At 46.1% G+C, this 13,035-nt stretch overlaps 2 protein-coding genes across 2 annotated transcripts in view; both read right to left on the reverse strand.

The window, feature by feature from the left end:
- FRAS1 (Fraser extracellular matrix complex subunit 1) overlaps positions 1-1,580 on the reverse strand; it is a 126,197-nt gene extending 124,617 nt beyond the window's left edge. Inside the window, exon 1 of the mRNA XM_071808285.1 lies at positions 1,103-1,580. Coding sequence (XP_071664386.1) covers positions 1,103-1,232 — 130 coding nt within the window. The 5' untranslated portion in view covers positions 1,233-1,580. The remainder of the gene's footprint in view (positions 1-1,102) is intronic.
- A 103-nt stretch (positions 1,581-1,683) lies between these two features.
- On the reverse strand, positions 1,684-11,705 carry MRPL1 (mitochondrial ribosomal protein L1). Its single transcript, XM_065837042.2, has 9 exons — positions 11,604-11,705; positions 11,317-11,422; positions 9,509-9,752; positions 8,393-8,476; positions 7,682-7,753; positions 7,352-7,463; positions 5,838-5,938; positions 3,539-3,620; positions 1,684-1,948 (listed from the first exon to the last, which is right to left on the reverse strand). Exons 1-9 carry the CDS (start codon positions 11,635-11,637, stop codon positions 1,788-1,790), a joined length of 996 nt encoding a protein of 331 aa, XP_065693114.2. The 5' UTR covers positions 11,638-11,705; the 3' UTR covers positions 1,684-1,787.
- Positions 11,706-13,035: the final 1,330 nt, after the last annotated feature.

A 13,035-nucleotide genomic window follows, 5' to 3' on the forward strand; every position in this document is an offset into this window, starting at 1 on the left:
CTCACCCTGCATCTCTACAGAGGAGATGGAGGATGGCACCTGCTGGAAATGTCACGGAAAAAGACCAGGAAAGAAATTCAAGCAAAAACCACCTATTTTTAAACAGCCCGCTATTGATGCTGCCATCTGGTTATGAACTATGCTGGAGGAAAACAAGGCAGACAAAAATCACAGCAATTGCCACCAGAGCAAATTAAGTCAGACAGATTTGGTGAAATCACATAGTAAGAACATTCTGTACCGGCTGGTGCAAAAAAAGGTCCTTGTTTTGGTTTGATTGGTCTGACCCACACCAACCAGGCCCCAGGAGCCGAAAGCCAACTGTGCAATAACATAACCATGACCAAGGGGAGCCTTCCGATGTGCTTAAGCTCAATGCCCAGCAACAGTTTAATTCATTTATTTGGAATCTACCACTTACAAACAGCTGTTGCTAAAAGAGACCTCTATTTTTTGTTAAAGAGTCTTAATTGCCAAGATTTTCAGCCAAAGCCAAGTGGTCTGCATGCCCCCCATGTCAGAGAGTTCAAGTGGAACAGGTTGACGGCCAAAGGAAATCCCGGCCAGCTCTCCAGAGCCCCGCGCGTCTCCAGCGCGACTGAGCCACCCAGGACCATGGTCCTGCAGCTCCCGGCCGCTCACTGCTCCCCTGTGTACCTGCCCTTCATCCCCAGACTACCACAGTGAAATCCACACACACAACACGTATTTTTTAGGAAAAAAAAAAATCTTCTTGGGAAGTGTAGCACAAGAATCTTCATCTGAGTCATCTGTAAGGAAACAAGATCTGCTTCTGCTTGTTGGGAAGCTGTCCGCACCCCTCCAACCCATCCACTTACCCCAAGGGCCAGGAAGAAGAAAATCTATGAAAGTGGTACTTAAAATTTGTAGCTTCACTCAGGTTCAATCCCAAAACAGTTAGAGCATATTTCTTTCCAGAATCATACGAACAGCTGACTGGGTTCCACAGGGGCATAGGATCAGTTGCACAAAGGTAAAACAGCAGCATTTGAAACATGGGTGAATGATGAGTCACCCCACAGAATACATCCCATTTTCCCTTACAAAAACCGCATGTGTTACATTTGTCACCAACACTAACCTGTGTGCAGCCTCAGGAGCAGAGCGGTAATCCTGGGCAGAGCCCTCCAGTACCTACACACACAGATTAAATGAAAGCAAAGTGAGATACCACAAGAGTCACGCAGAGGTTCCTCCCAACCACTCAACATGAACACCACGCTCACTCGGCAGAAAGAGGAATGGGGGAAGATCCCGTTCCATTCATTGGTGAGCACACAGCGGGTCTGCACCAGTAACCGCGTTGGCTCCTCTGTGGGAGACCAGGTCAAGGAAACAAAGAGCTGAACATCCCACTATTTCAACCAAGTAAGAAGCCCAGTGTTACGGGTATGACTTGTGCTGGCCGTCCGGCTGCTACTACGGAAACTGGATGGCAATACTCCAGAAGTAGTGACAGAAATGGGATGGTAATACTCCAGAAGCTACAGAAATACTTTAATAAAAGAACCATTATGTGCAAAAAAAAAAAAACCAAACCAAACCCACAAAACCCCACAAACCACCACAAACTATCTTCCAGCTACTATCAAAAGGAATGTAAAATGTCTTCCGTTTCAGCAACAGGCTCCTACCTGTGATACCATTTCCTGTCACACAGAATTTAGAAAATGAAAAATTTATTTATTTCTTTCTTTTCATAAAGTATGACTTGAATGACACCATTTGCTTTCCAAGCTCGACCATCAGATGCGCATGGAAAGACATCAGGTAGTGGCAGATTCTTGGCTCTGTTTTTCTTCCTCATCCTCTGCAGCGTTTTTCTCTTCTTGCGCTGCTCCCTCCTCCTCAGGCAGCAGCCCGTCGAGTTTCAGCAGCAGGCCTTCACTGGTCGACGATCTGATCACCAACTTCTGCACAAAACGACCTAAAAAACAAAGGACATCATCAACTTGGTCACTTTGCCACTTTTCAGGTCTCCAAGCTAATTTATCTCGGCAGCAACACAGATTGTGTCAGTCGCGTGGTGGGAAGCAGAACTACGCATGCAGATAAACCCCTTTGGTAGCGACAGCTCAAGAGTCACCCTGGCAGATTGGGTTGAAAAGGCAACTCACTTTGGGACATGGTCTTGATGGGCAAGATACGGCTCTACAGTTTATCACCCAAATACTCACAAGATAAACCAGTTGTGTTTCAGGATCCTGCCACCAAATGCTGAGGGAACTTTTTGACAAAAGAAACGACAGAAATAAATGATGTGATTCTGTGCTTTCCCTGTGGAAGATTCAACAGACTTACATTATAGTCTGAGAAGGCAGGCCTGGTGGTATTTTTAGCCTTTCATTTGATCAACGGCTCTCAAACAAACGCTGCTCTCGGGGCACCTGCACAGCCGCTTGCAGTCATCTGCTACGTATGGAAACTCTGAAAGGAACTACAGAAACTACAACTAGTTGCACTAAGCGATCGATAGTTAGCAAGCACAGATAGACTGCACTGTTGTAAACAGATTCTAATGATCAATTTTGCTTCCTATAAATGGCAAATATTTTTAATCAAGGCAGCAGAAAACCAACCAGGACAAACAAGCTCGACACCACAAAATAAATCAAAATGCTCCTAAGACCAGAACGGTTCACCCTTACTTCACTAGGCTGGTTTCCTTCACATATCAACTCATTAAAGACAAAACCACCACGTTCTAACTCTATTGACTTATATTTCATGCCAACCAACCCCTTCTACTTTCCATTAGGACTGAAAGTAGAGGTTCCAAAGCTATGCATACATTGCTTTTCGTGTTCTGTTCTGTCTGTACAGTAGTTACCATTAACACAGTCACTAGAAGAGATGCAAGATGATTCTTTTTGCAGACAGCCAATAGCAATAAAAAGCTGTTTTCTTAGCTTAAATAAGGCTATTCTTCCATAAAAATATGATCATAAATCACCATTTCCACTCCAGCTAAGCAGATGGCACTCATTTCAAGTCTACTTCGCTGTGACAAAGAGCAGAAGGGAGTATTAGTTGTTCACATTCCTTGTTCAGAACAGCGAGCAGAACCCACATGAACAACACGCAGAATTCACCCCTTGCCTCACTCATAACTGATTCTTTCACTAAGGAATAAAACATTAAAAAGGTAAAGAGCTCTTCCATTGGAGCAGCAGGAAGTTGACAAGCATCTTGGTACCAGAACAAGGAGGCACACCTTCTAACGGGCAGCTAACATCAGACCAGATGGTAACTCACAGGCTTTAACCAGAGTAATAGCAGGTGAATTCTGGTTTGGATTCTTCACATTGAGCTCCAAGAGGGGCACATCACCGGGGTAAAACAAACCCACGCAGACATGAAGACCCCTGTGTCTCAAACATTTCCTTGTATGGTTCTAACCCACTGAAGCGCCAGGCTGGCAAACGTGGTTTTGTACACGTCGCTTCTCTCCTCACACACATTTCTTACTTTTATTAGCTGTAACTTCACGTTCCACATTAAAAGAACAGTTACTCACCGTAACTCGCTGGCTTGAACGTGCAGATATCCTGGATAAGTGTCTTTAGGTTGGCAACTATTTGCTCAACAGACATATCCAGCTGAAAGACAATAACGCAGAGTCAGCCACGGTGAGCCTTAAAGCCCGGATTAGTAAAGCTGAAAGCCCCGGGTACACATGCATTCTGTATTTTGGTTAGATTTTTGTTTCTCTGTGTTCCTTGTTCCAGAGTTACAAATCCATTAACATCCTTATCCAAATGGCCCTGATAATACAATATTCTATACACAGTTATACTATCATTGTTATTTTCCCTATTTTACTCATGACATTAAATTTCCATAGCTCTGTAAAAAACAAAAATGCAGCCTTATGGAGGTAAAAAGTCTTAAATAACCACTCTATGTACAAGCCCTTGGGCAAGAGTCAAATCAAAATGAGGTATTTCAAGAAAGAGGCTTCACAGAGTTGCTGTTAAAGAACACGAACCAGCTGAAGTCCAAACCAAGCACCTGAAATTGAAGGCATCAATGTCATGATTCACTGGAATAAATTATAAAGCTTCTTCCCCTTCTTTTCTTTCCCAGATCAGGTCCATTAATCTGTTTATGTTCTTTTGGAATCCAAACGCGGTTCCTCCACTATACATTCATCTTTATCATTGCCATGCTGACTGCAATGTAGAACCATTCACAAACTAACAGACGGAAAAACCCGTTTGTTAAAGCCACACAATGCATTTTGCTGACAGACACCGGGTCGTACAGAATTCAAAATAAAGGAAGACTCAGAACTATTTAAACAAAGCAATTCCTTGACAATTACTAATTAGAAGCTATACTACAAATGAGGGTTTGAATAGCATTCACTTCCAAACCTTACACTAAATTCAGGTCTTGGGGTGAACCTCTAGGTGCTCAGTTGCAGGGAGCTACTTCACATTCACCACCTGCAACCAACTCTACGAGCATTCAGAAAATACAACATCTCCAAGTTGCTCTAAACAGTAAGCTACAACTTCTTGTAAGGACTTAAAAGTACAACACAAGACCCAGCTCAAAATATGAAGATGTCCGTTAATATTCTCTATTTGATAGGACAGGAAAATAGGACAGAGTGACTTTCTTTCAGCCAGAGATGACACAACCCAAGAGACCAAACACCATCATTTCCTTGATATGCTGACAGCTCCATAGTGCAGACAGGGAATGCGCAAAGGCCTCCAGTGTTTCAAAACCATTCCCACATGGAAATAAATATTCCGGCTTCCAAATACATATTCCTTACCAACTCCTTGTGTGTACACAATCGCTGTTGACCAGCAATTAGATATGCGGTTCAATTCAACCCCAACTGACAGGAGTCCTCTGCACTAGATGTCCAAGGCTGCACAAGCTGCTCTGTTCAGATCAAAATCTGTAGGTCCTGAGCCTTCCTGATGAACAATTCATGCAGGGGGCAACCAGAAACCAGTTTCCAGTCTGCTTTGTAGAAACACAACCTAACCATCGAGAATCTTTGAAAACGACAGTATATACGACAATCAGAGCACACTAATAAAGCATCATCTATCTCACTCTTAAAAGTTCAGGATGCATTTCTCTGGAGCAGCACAAGGTGTTGGAAAAAGGTTCAGGGAAGTTACTTGGGTTGGGGTGGTTTGGTTTTTTTGTTTGTTTCCTAAGAAAAAACACATGAAGGGTCTAAAAAAGAGGACGTACTCTCATATAACCCAGCAAATAACAGCAAAGCACAGATGAATTTTATACTATTGCAGGTGTAATGGAAACACTTGCGGCTTTTTGCTCCAGTCCAGAAGGAAAGTCTTCAGCTTAGGTTAAAGCAAACACTTTCTGATTCCCCTGTGCATATTGATCCACGGCATATTTAGCTACAAGCCAATATCAAATGAACTTTATTTTACTCCCAGAAGAGTGCTGGGAAAGGCAAGGGGTAAGGGAAAGCCACGCTGAGGTCTCGTCTCCAAGGGATTCTCAGCAACAGCACCTTTTTCATTGTGTTTTGTTCAGTACTACGGTTCACTGCCAGCACAGCAGCAAAGAGCTGCCATTCCGGGCATCAGCTATGGCTTGGTCTCAGTTTGAGCAGAGCATCCTCAGCGACCGCACACGAACACCACACAGAGCTCACATCAGCAGAACTTGCCACACAAGCGAGAAGAGGACAAGTTCCATCTACCTCACACGTCAGTTCAAACAACGTGGTCAGAAATCTGGGGAACACACAGACCAAAATAAGTTCTCTTGTTTTAATTTGTACTTTAGCTCTGCTGAATAGAGAAAACATAACAACTTACTCTTGCTATTCTTGTCTTGATCAGACGCTCGTCTTGTACCATGTACTCAAGACCTTCTCTGAAGAACTGCAGCATTTTGGGAATATCGTGGCCCATGGAATCTATGGTTAAAAGAAAAAGTTGTGTGGGTAACACTTACTAGCATGGCTGGGTGTGATATTTGTACCAGAGAAGTCAATGTTGCAGTTAAGACAGTTAAATTCCAATTAAAAAAAAAAAAAAAGTAGTTTCATGGGCAAGGCAATGGTGTCCTCATATTTATAAAACATTCTCCATCTTTCCTTCTTTGTCATCAACCAACATGAACAGCTGATACAAGGGAAACCGTAACAAAGGCTTTGCTTAACATAAAGAACCTGTGGAGAACATATATAACAAAGCCCAACCACTCAGTATAATTAAATGAGCTTGGAAGAACAAAACCCACTAGAGTCAGGTTTAGAACAAGCCCCAAACCTAACATGAAAACAAATAGTCTACAACTACTAATACATAACAGCCCAATTACAGACAGCACCTGGGCCAGGCTGGCCCAATCCAGCCCTTCCCAGCTGACTCTGATCTCAGCTGCACCAGCTCATTCACAGACCAGCATCACCACTGAGGCATCACAAATCTCCTCTCCCAGCACCTTTCCACAGCTCCAAGACAATTCCACCCTGGATAAGCTGCCAACCAAGTAAGTTCACAATTGCATAATACAGCTTTCATTTGTTTCAACAAAATACCTGGAGTGTTCTTTTTGCCATGCTTTGGACAGCTTAATAGGTTGGTTTCAAATGTTTAGGAGGCTAAAAACACCGCCTGCAACTTGGAACAACAACTCCCTGCCCCAGCTGCCTCGATTAGAGCCGTGGCTCCAGGCGTAGTGCTGCACACGCTGCCACAGGCGCTCCCTCGCTCTCTTTTGGTAACAGCTTGGCTTTTTCTTTTTCCAGATTTGAAATAGACCCTGACACACCGGTAAAATAAAGCCAGCAGGGGAGGACAAAAGTATTTAGAAACTGATGGGTTTTTGCTGCGAGAACCTGACCTGAAGAGGAAATACCTTGAGCACTATGAAAGAGGAGAGACCCTGCAGCTACGGGAGCAGCTGTACCGAGGAAAAGCACAACCAGCTCTCATGCAGAAGTACCCAACAGGCAGCAGGAGCAGCGGCAGCAGCACCTGGGGACCCAAACAACCGCACAGCAGTCGGACAACACAGCTGTCTCTGTGAGTACATTTTTCCAAGCTGTTTCTATTTTCCTGGCTATCTCCACAGTACTATTACGGTTCAGCAGGACTAACAAGAACAGGTTCTATCAGTTGACAAAATAGATTCTAACCTCCCCTTTGCCTGTTGTAGAACAGCACAGGTCTAGCTTCCTAAAACCACTCTTAACTAAGACAGGGGCTCAGTCACATGCAGGCAAATAACTCCATGTAATTACACATCCTCATCAAAAGCTTCAACACCACCTCATGAGTTAAATCTTGTTCTAATGCTGAGATTCACAAGAACTGCTTCTTACTTCTTTTTGTGCTTGGGTATTTTCGTTTTAGTTTGTTCCTTAATGGTATTAGTTTGGGCATTATTGCAGGAACAGCTACATAGGAGTCCACCTGGATTTCATCTTCCAAAATCTGCAATTAAAAAATTCAATACACTTAGAAATACACAAAAAAAACTACCTCAGTATACAAGTAAACTTACAGACATACCAGAGCACAGAACCCAGTCTCTCACTCTTCACTCTGCCTACTAACTTCACATGAGAGTTGGCTGGACATGAGATTTCTCACTCCCTCCCCCTAAGTGTCTAACTTAAAATATTTACATAATTCTTTAACAAAAAAAATACCCATTTGATTAATTCGACTCCTCCCACAACAGCAGCTCCATTCTCCCGAGCTATTTCAGCTTCTTGCTCATTCTGTTGAGAGAAAGGCAAACTATTAGTACTTGTATTACCAAGCCACAGTACCAGATAGGAGATCAATATTGGACAACTGGGTGTAAAACAGAATACTTAGAGGCTAAGAAGGAAATAACAGCTTAAGGCAAAGATTATCTAATGCTGGTGATTTAATATAAGAACAGCAACTCCACACCACTCCAGGTCCCAGTAACATGCACCAGTGGAGTCTTCTGAGGAGAAAGTACTTTGCGGTCCCCCCCAAAGGCACCCTGTTCCAACACAAGCTACTGGGGATAACACCCAGCTCAGCAGGGCTGGACACACTGCTACACTAAACTATCCGCCTGTATTACAACAAGGTGACAAGGTTTTTGCCCTACACACCTGGATAACCTCTTCCTTAGTGACACCTGTGCAGATGTTTACTCCCTGACTACATTGCTAGAATAATCTGCATAAACATAAGGTGATCAACATGACAGAAATCCTGTAAAATGCTCATTAATATGTTAAGATACTGCTGAAGATGGTTCCTAGACAGACCTAAGAGTTCTGTAAAGCATTTCCAGAGTCTGCTGAAGAAAAGGAACCGTCCTTGCATGGAAACTACTCGCATTGTAAGAACACACAATAGAGTCAGTCAGGCTTACCCACCTCTGTGAAAACCAAGACCTTATTCATTTCATCTGTAAAGCGGTAGGGAAGAAGAACAGTGCTGGAAAATTGTTCCACTTTTTTCTAAAAAGTAAATGAAGAAAAATACTAAAACAAGAAAGAAATCATAACTTCAGCGCAAGTTACACAACTGAGCAGAGTCAGCCCCTAAGTAGCCATCTTGCCCACCATTTCCAAGCACAGGTCTTAACAGAAAAGCCTAATGCTTACGTTTTGACCACTTTGTTATGTCTGGCATATATTCAAATCCAAATTTGTGAAATTAATTCCTTACAGTGCAGTTTTCTCCAGAGCAAGGGGCTGGGAGCAGTGACTCCAGTGCGGGATCAGTGCCACGCTCAGGTGTGCCCAGTAACAGACACTGAGGTGCTGCAGATTATCCAGATTACATCTCTGATACCTTGGCCAACACCAAACATCAGCAAGGAACTTGTCCCACCAGCCTCAGGAACAGCTCATGGCCTTGGAAAGCAGGAGCCAGTGCTCTGCATTCCTTTAACAACAAACCTACCTTCTAGCTCTAAGGGACTCCTGGTGCACCCAAGGGATATTAGTCACACACACAAAGAAACCAGCTCTCAAGTGGCCTGTTTTCTACTGATGGGGGAAGATGACACTGGACTAGACACTTCTAAATCAGAAACATCCCAGGCTAACAAAGGAGAGCATACTTCCAAGGAACTAATAATAATTAAAACAACCTGGGCAGAGGCAGGAAACAGCTTGTCTTTACACCTCTCCTGTAACAATAATCCCAGAACAAAACACACATGTGGCTTTGGTAGCATTTCAAGAGACAAGACCAATCCAACACAAAGCTTTGTTTGATCAGCTCTGTCCATTCATCAATTTTAGTGACAGAACAGCCTGTTTTCCAAACCCTCCATGGTGCTCTCTTCACCCCAGTGGTAAGAGGGACACTCAGTAATTACACAGGTCTGAAGGCACAAATCACCTGCACAAGCACAGGTTACTCTGACAATGGGAGGAGCTGCAGGAGGCAGCTGAGAAGAGCAATGGCTGCACCCACTCTGCAGCTAAACCAGCCTTCCCACAGCAAAAATGCATCAAACTTTGAATCCCTTTCCAACTTACCTTCTTCTGCAGCGCCATATCAAGGGTTACATTAATATAGACGTATTGCTTGGGGTAGGTGAAGTCGAGCTCCTGAAATTTCTTGAGCATAGCCACAGCCTCTTCTACCTCATAGGACGGGCGCTCGTAAAGCCACGTCAAGTACACATCATCCACCGGCTTGCTCAGCAGCGGCCGCCTCCTCACCGCTGCCTTCTTTTTGCTCTCTTCCTGCTTGGCCTTTCTTGGACTTTTTTTTGCAGTTCTGAGAAACAAAATAATACCTTTAGATCATCAACTGAGGGGTTTGGGACATGTCACAAGAGGAAAAAGTGGATACTCTCAGGTGTCAGTTATTAACTACTGATAAGTTAACAAGGAATGTTCTACATAGAGTAAGAGCATCCCCAAATTCATCCCAGTTATTTGTCTCAGATGGCCAACACAGAATTGAAAAGCTCTGAAGGAAATTAAGCTCCTCTAACAATATAGTTACATTTGTCCAGTATGGAACTAAACTAATAACTAAATTAATAAACTAAATTAATAACTACTGTATCACAGGAAAAGCACTTTAAGACAATACTTCAGCTTTCTGGGTGGTGTGGTTTGGGGTTTTTTGTTTGGTTTCTGTCCTCTCCCACTTTCCTCTTTTATTTGCAGGTCTCTGGCACTGTGCTGCAATCACCTGTAAATCCAGCACACCCCACACACCTTGCTATTGATCAGGAGACACATCAGCTGCATGTTCCCCCTTCTAACAGTGGATCAGAGCAATCCCACCTTGCAGAAAAGGTTTCTTCTCCCTTTCCTGTACCCTTTAGCATGCAGTTAGCAAACGCTAGCTCCCAAACTCGTTCTCCTACGTTTTTATAGAGGCTCTCAAATTAAAAAAATAATAATAATTCCTCTATAAACTATAGTAACAGACTCTACAGCACTTCAGCACGCTTGTCCAGCTTCCTTCCCTGCTCTGTACAGAGTTCATTTGCACTTCTCCAGTGTGTGCCACAGCGTCAGACCGACTGAAGAGGACAACAAATGAAACAAGGAATTTTTGGCAACCAAAGCTCAGCAGCTTCCATGCTGACAGCTCTCCCTGAGCTGTAATCCTGCCGCGACCTCCAAACTAAGTCTTTCCCCATAACTGTTCCATTAATTATTGCAGGAGTAATTAAAAACACTTGCAGCTCAGCCCTTCCCTCTCCAGACTCTTTCTCCAGGAGGTTCCTGCCTGTGTAGTCATTTCCACTTAAAAGAATGAATGCTGTCTGCAATTGCTAACCTAAAGACTCAAATCATTTCAGTTTTAGGTCAACCAAGGCAGCATAGATAAGAATGATTTGTAAGACACCGAATTGGAAGCTACAGAAACTACTGACCTTGCAGCTTTGGACCTTTCGAAGTCCACACAACCATTTGAGTCTTGTTTTCACAGGTATCTCAAGATCATTGGATAAAGTGTCTGTTAGCTGAGTGTTGCTCCTTATACACTAAAATGATTATGTAACCACTAGGGAAATGCGTAACCAGGTGTCTCTTTAGGGCTGCCCTGAGTACTGATAAGATTTTGTACGCAATGGCTGTTTTCTGTCTGGCACTCTGGGTTTATTCCAGCACCCAGATTTGCACAGGTCCTTAATAAATAATATCTCGTATCCATGTACTAAATCTGGACTCAACTGCTCAGTGTGTACAGCGCCCTGGGGTGGGACAAAGGCCCCCAGAGCCAGCCCGGCTGGTGGGGGGACCGTACGGACCCCCAAGCACCCCCCACCCCCGACACCCCAGAACTGCAAACCCACGGCCACAGAAGGACCCGCACTCACTTGGCAGCCGCAGCGAAGGCCCGGGCGGGCGGCTCGGCGCTCCCCAAGGCCGGGCCGAGGCGCTGGGCGAGCCCGGGGAGGACTCGGCCACGAACCGGGGCCAGTGCTGCGAGGGGAGAACAAGAATCGCCTCAGATAAGCGGCCCAGACGCGCTCACCCCCGCACCGAGCACCGCCCGCCCCCCACACCGGGCCCGCGGCCGAGGGAGAAAGCGCTGCCCGGAGACGGAGCGGAGCCGCTTGGCACCCCCGCCCTCCGAAAAGTGAAAGCCAACAAAGCCCCCGACCTCTCCAGAGGCAGCAGCCGGCGGGCGCCGCCATTTTGACACCGCGGAACGCGTCCCCCGCGACCGCGAAGAAAGGTTCCGGGGCCGGGCGGGGCCCGGCACTTCCGGCGGTGGGCGGGGCCAGGCAATTTCAGCGGTGGGCGGGGCCGAGCACTTCCGGCGGCGGCAGGAAGCGCCCCCTGGTGCCGCCCGCCCCGCCGTCCCCCCCGCGCACTGCTCCTGTGCCCGCCGTTCCGCGGCCCGCCGTTCCGGCCGGTGTCCGCTGAGGGGCCCATCGGTTCAGACCTTGGGCCCCGTTCGGGGCCGCTCTGTCCCCGCAGCCGTGTGAGCAGAAGTGACACATCCCCCCGGAGGCGATGGGCGGGCTGGGCCCCTCGCAGTGACACAGCATGGCGGTCAGCAACCCACCCTTCACATGCGGAATAAAATAAAACCTACAGGGATAAACATTGGCGTTCAACTCTTAAGGGTCTATGCTGGGAGTCCCATAGAATTCAATAAAATTATTTTATGTCTGAAGTCTATCTTGTTCCCTTGTAAATGGTTTATAAAAAGACACATCTGGTCTATAATCCTCATGGGGGAGGATCCATCTATAAGGACTTTGTATAACCATCTCCAAGATGCTCTGATATATACCATAAACTAGTTTCTTACTATATACATAGTAAAGGGGGCCTGTTTATTCTGTTTCGACTTCCACAGTTTCCTTCCCTCCCTGATAAATCCACATCCACGAACGTTGCCTGAATTCAGCCGGGTCCTTCCACCCCAGAACTCTGAGCTCGGGCCCCTCTTGTCCGTCGGTTTATTCAGAAACACTCGTAAAACACCCGGCCAGCAACAACCGCCGGGGTGCTGAGGGGAAGGGTGTGTTCAAAGCCCGAGCAGAGCGGGCTGGGTCAGCGGGCACCGCTGTGTCCCGCGGCGCCAGCGGCTGTCACACGCGGCTCTGCCGGCGTGTTCAGTTCACACCCGTGGCCGGTGCCACCTGTGTCCTCCGCGCTCTCGTGGGCTCTGGCGCATCACACCATGGGTCACAGCATGGGTCATGCCACGGGTCACACCAGGGATCACACCACAGGTCACACCATGGGTCATACAACGGGTCACACCATGGGTCATACAATGGGTCACACCATGGATCACACCACAGGTCACACCATGGATCACACCACAGGTCACACCATGGGTCACACCACGGGTCACAGCACGGGTCACAGCACGGGTCATACAACGGGTCACAGCATGGGTCGCAACACGGGTCACACCACAGGTCACGCCACGGGTCACACCACGGGTCATATAACAGGTCACACCATGGGTCACACCATGGGTCACACCACAGGTCACACCACAGGTCACACCACGGGTCACCGCTGGGAGGGACATGCAGGTTCAGGTCAATGTGCTCTGAGCACATTTCCTACCC

The sequence above is a fragment of the Patagioenas fasciata genome, chromosome 4 (assembly GCF_037038585.1).
Source record: "Patagioenas fasciata isolate bPatFas1 chromosome 4, bPatFas1.hap1, whole genome shotgun sequence".
Lineage (NCBI taxonomy): Eukaryota > Metazoa > Chordata > Aves > Columbiformes > Columbidae > Patagioenas > Patagioenas fasciata.

Bases quoted from the DNA above. Each gene is read 5' to 3' on its own strand.
- MRPL1 (XM_065837042.2), bottom strand. From the start codon at position 11,637: ATGGCGGCGCCCGCCGGCTGCTGCCTCTGGAGAG. The intron at 8,477-9,508 runs GTAAGTTGGAAA...TTTACTTTTTAG, and splicing joins ATATGGCGCTGCAGAAGAAG to AAAAAAGTGGAACAATTTTC. The intron at 1,949-3,538 runs GTGAGTAACTGT...TTTGTTTTTTAG, and splicing joins GTTCAAGCCAGCGAGTTACG to GTCGTTTTGTGCAGAAGTTG.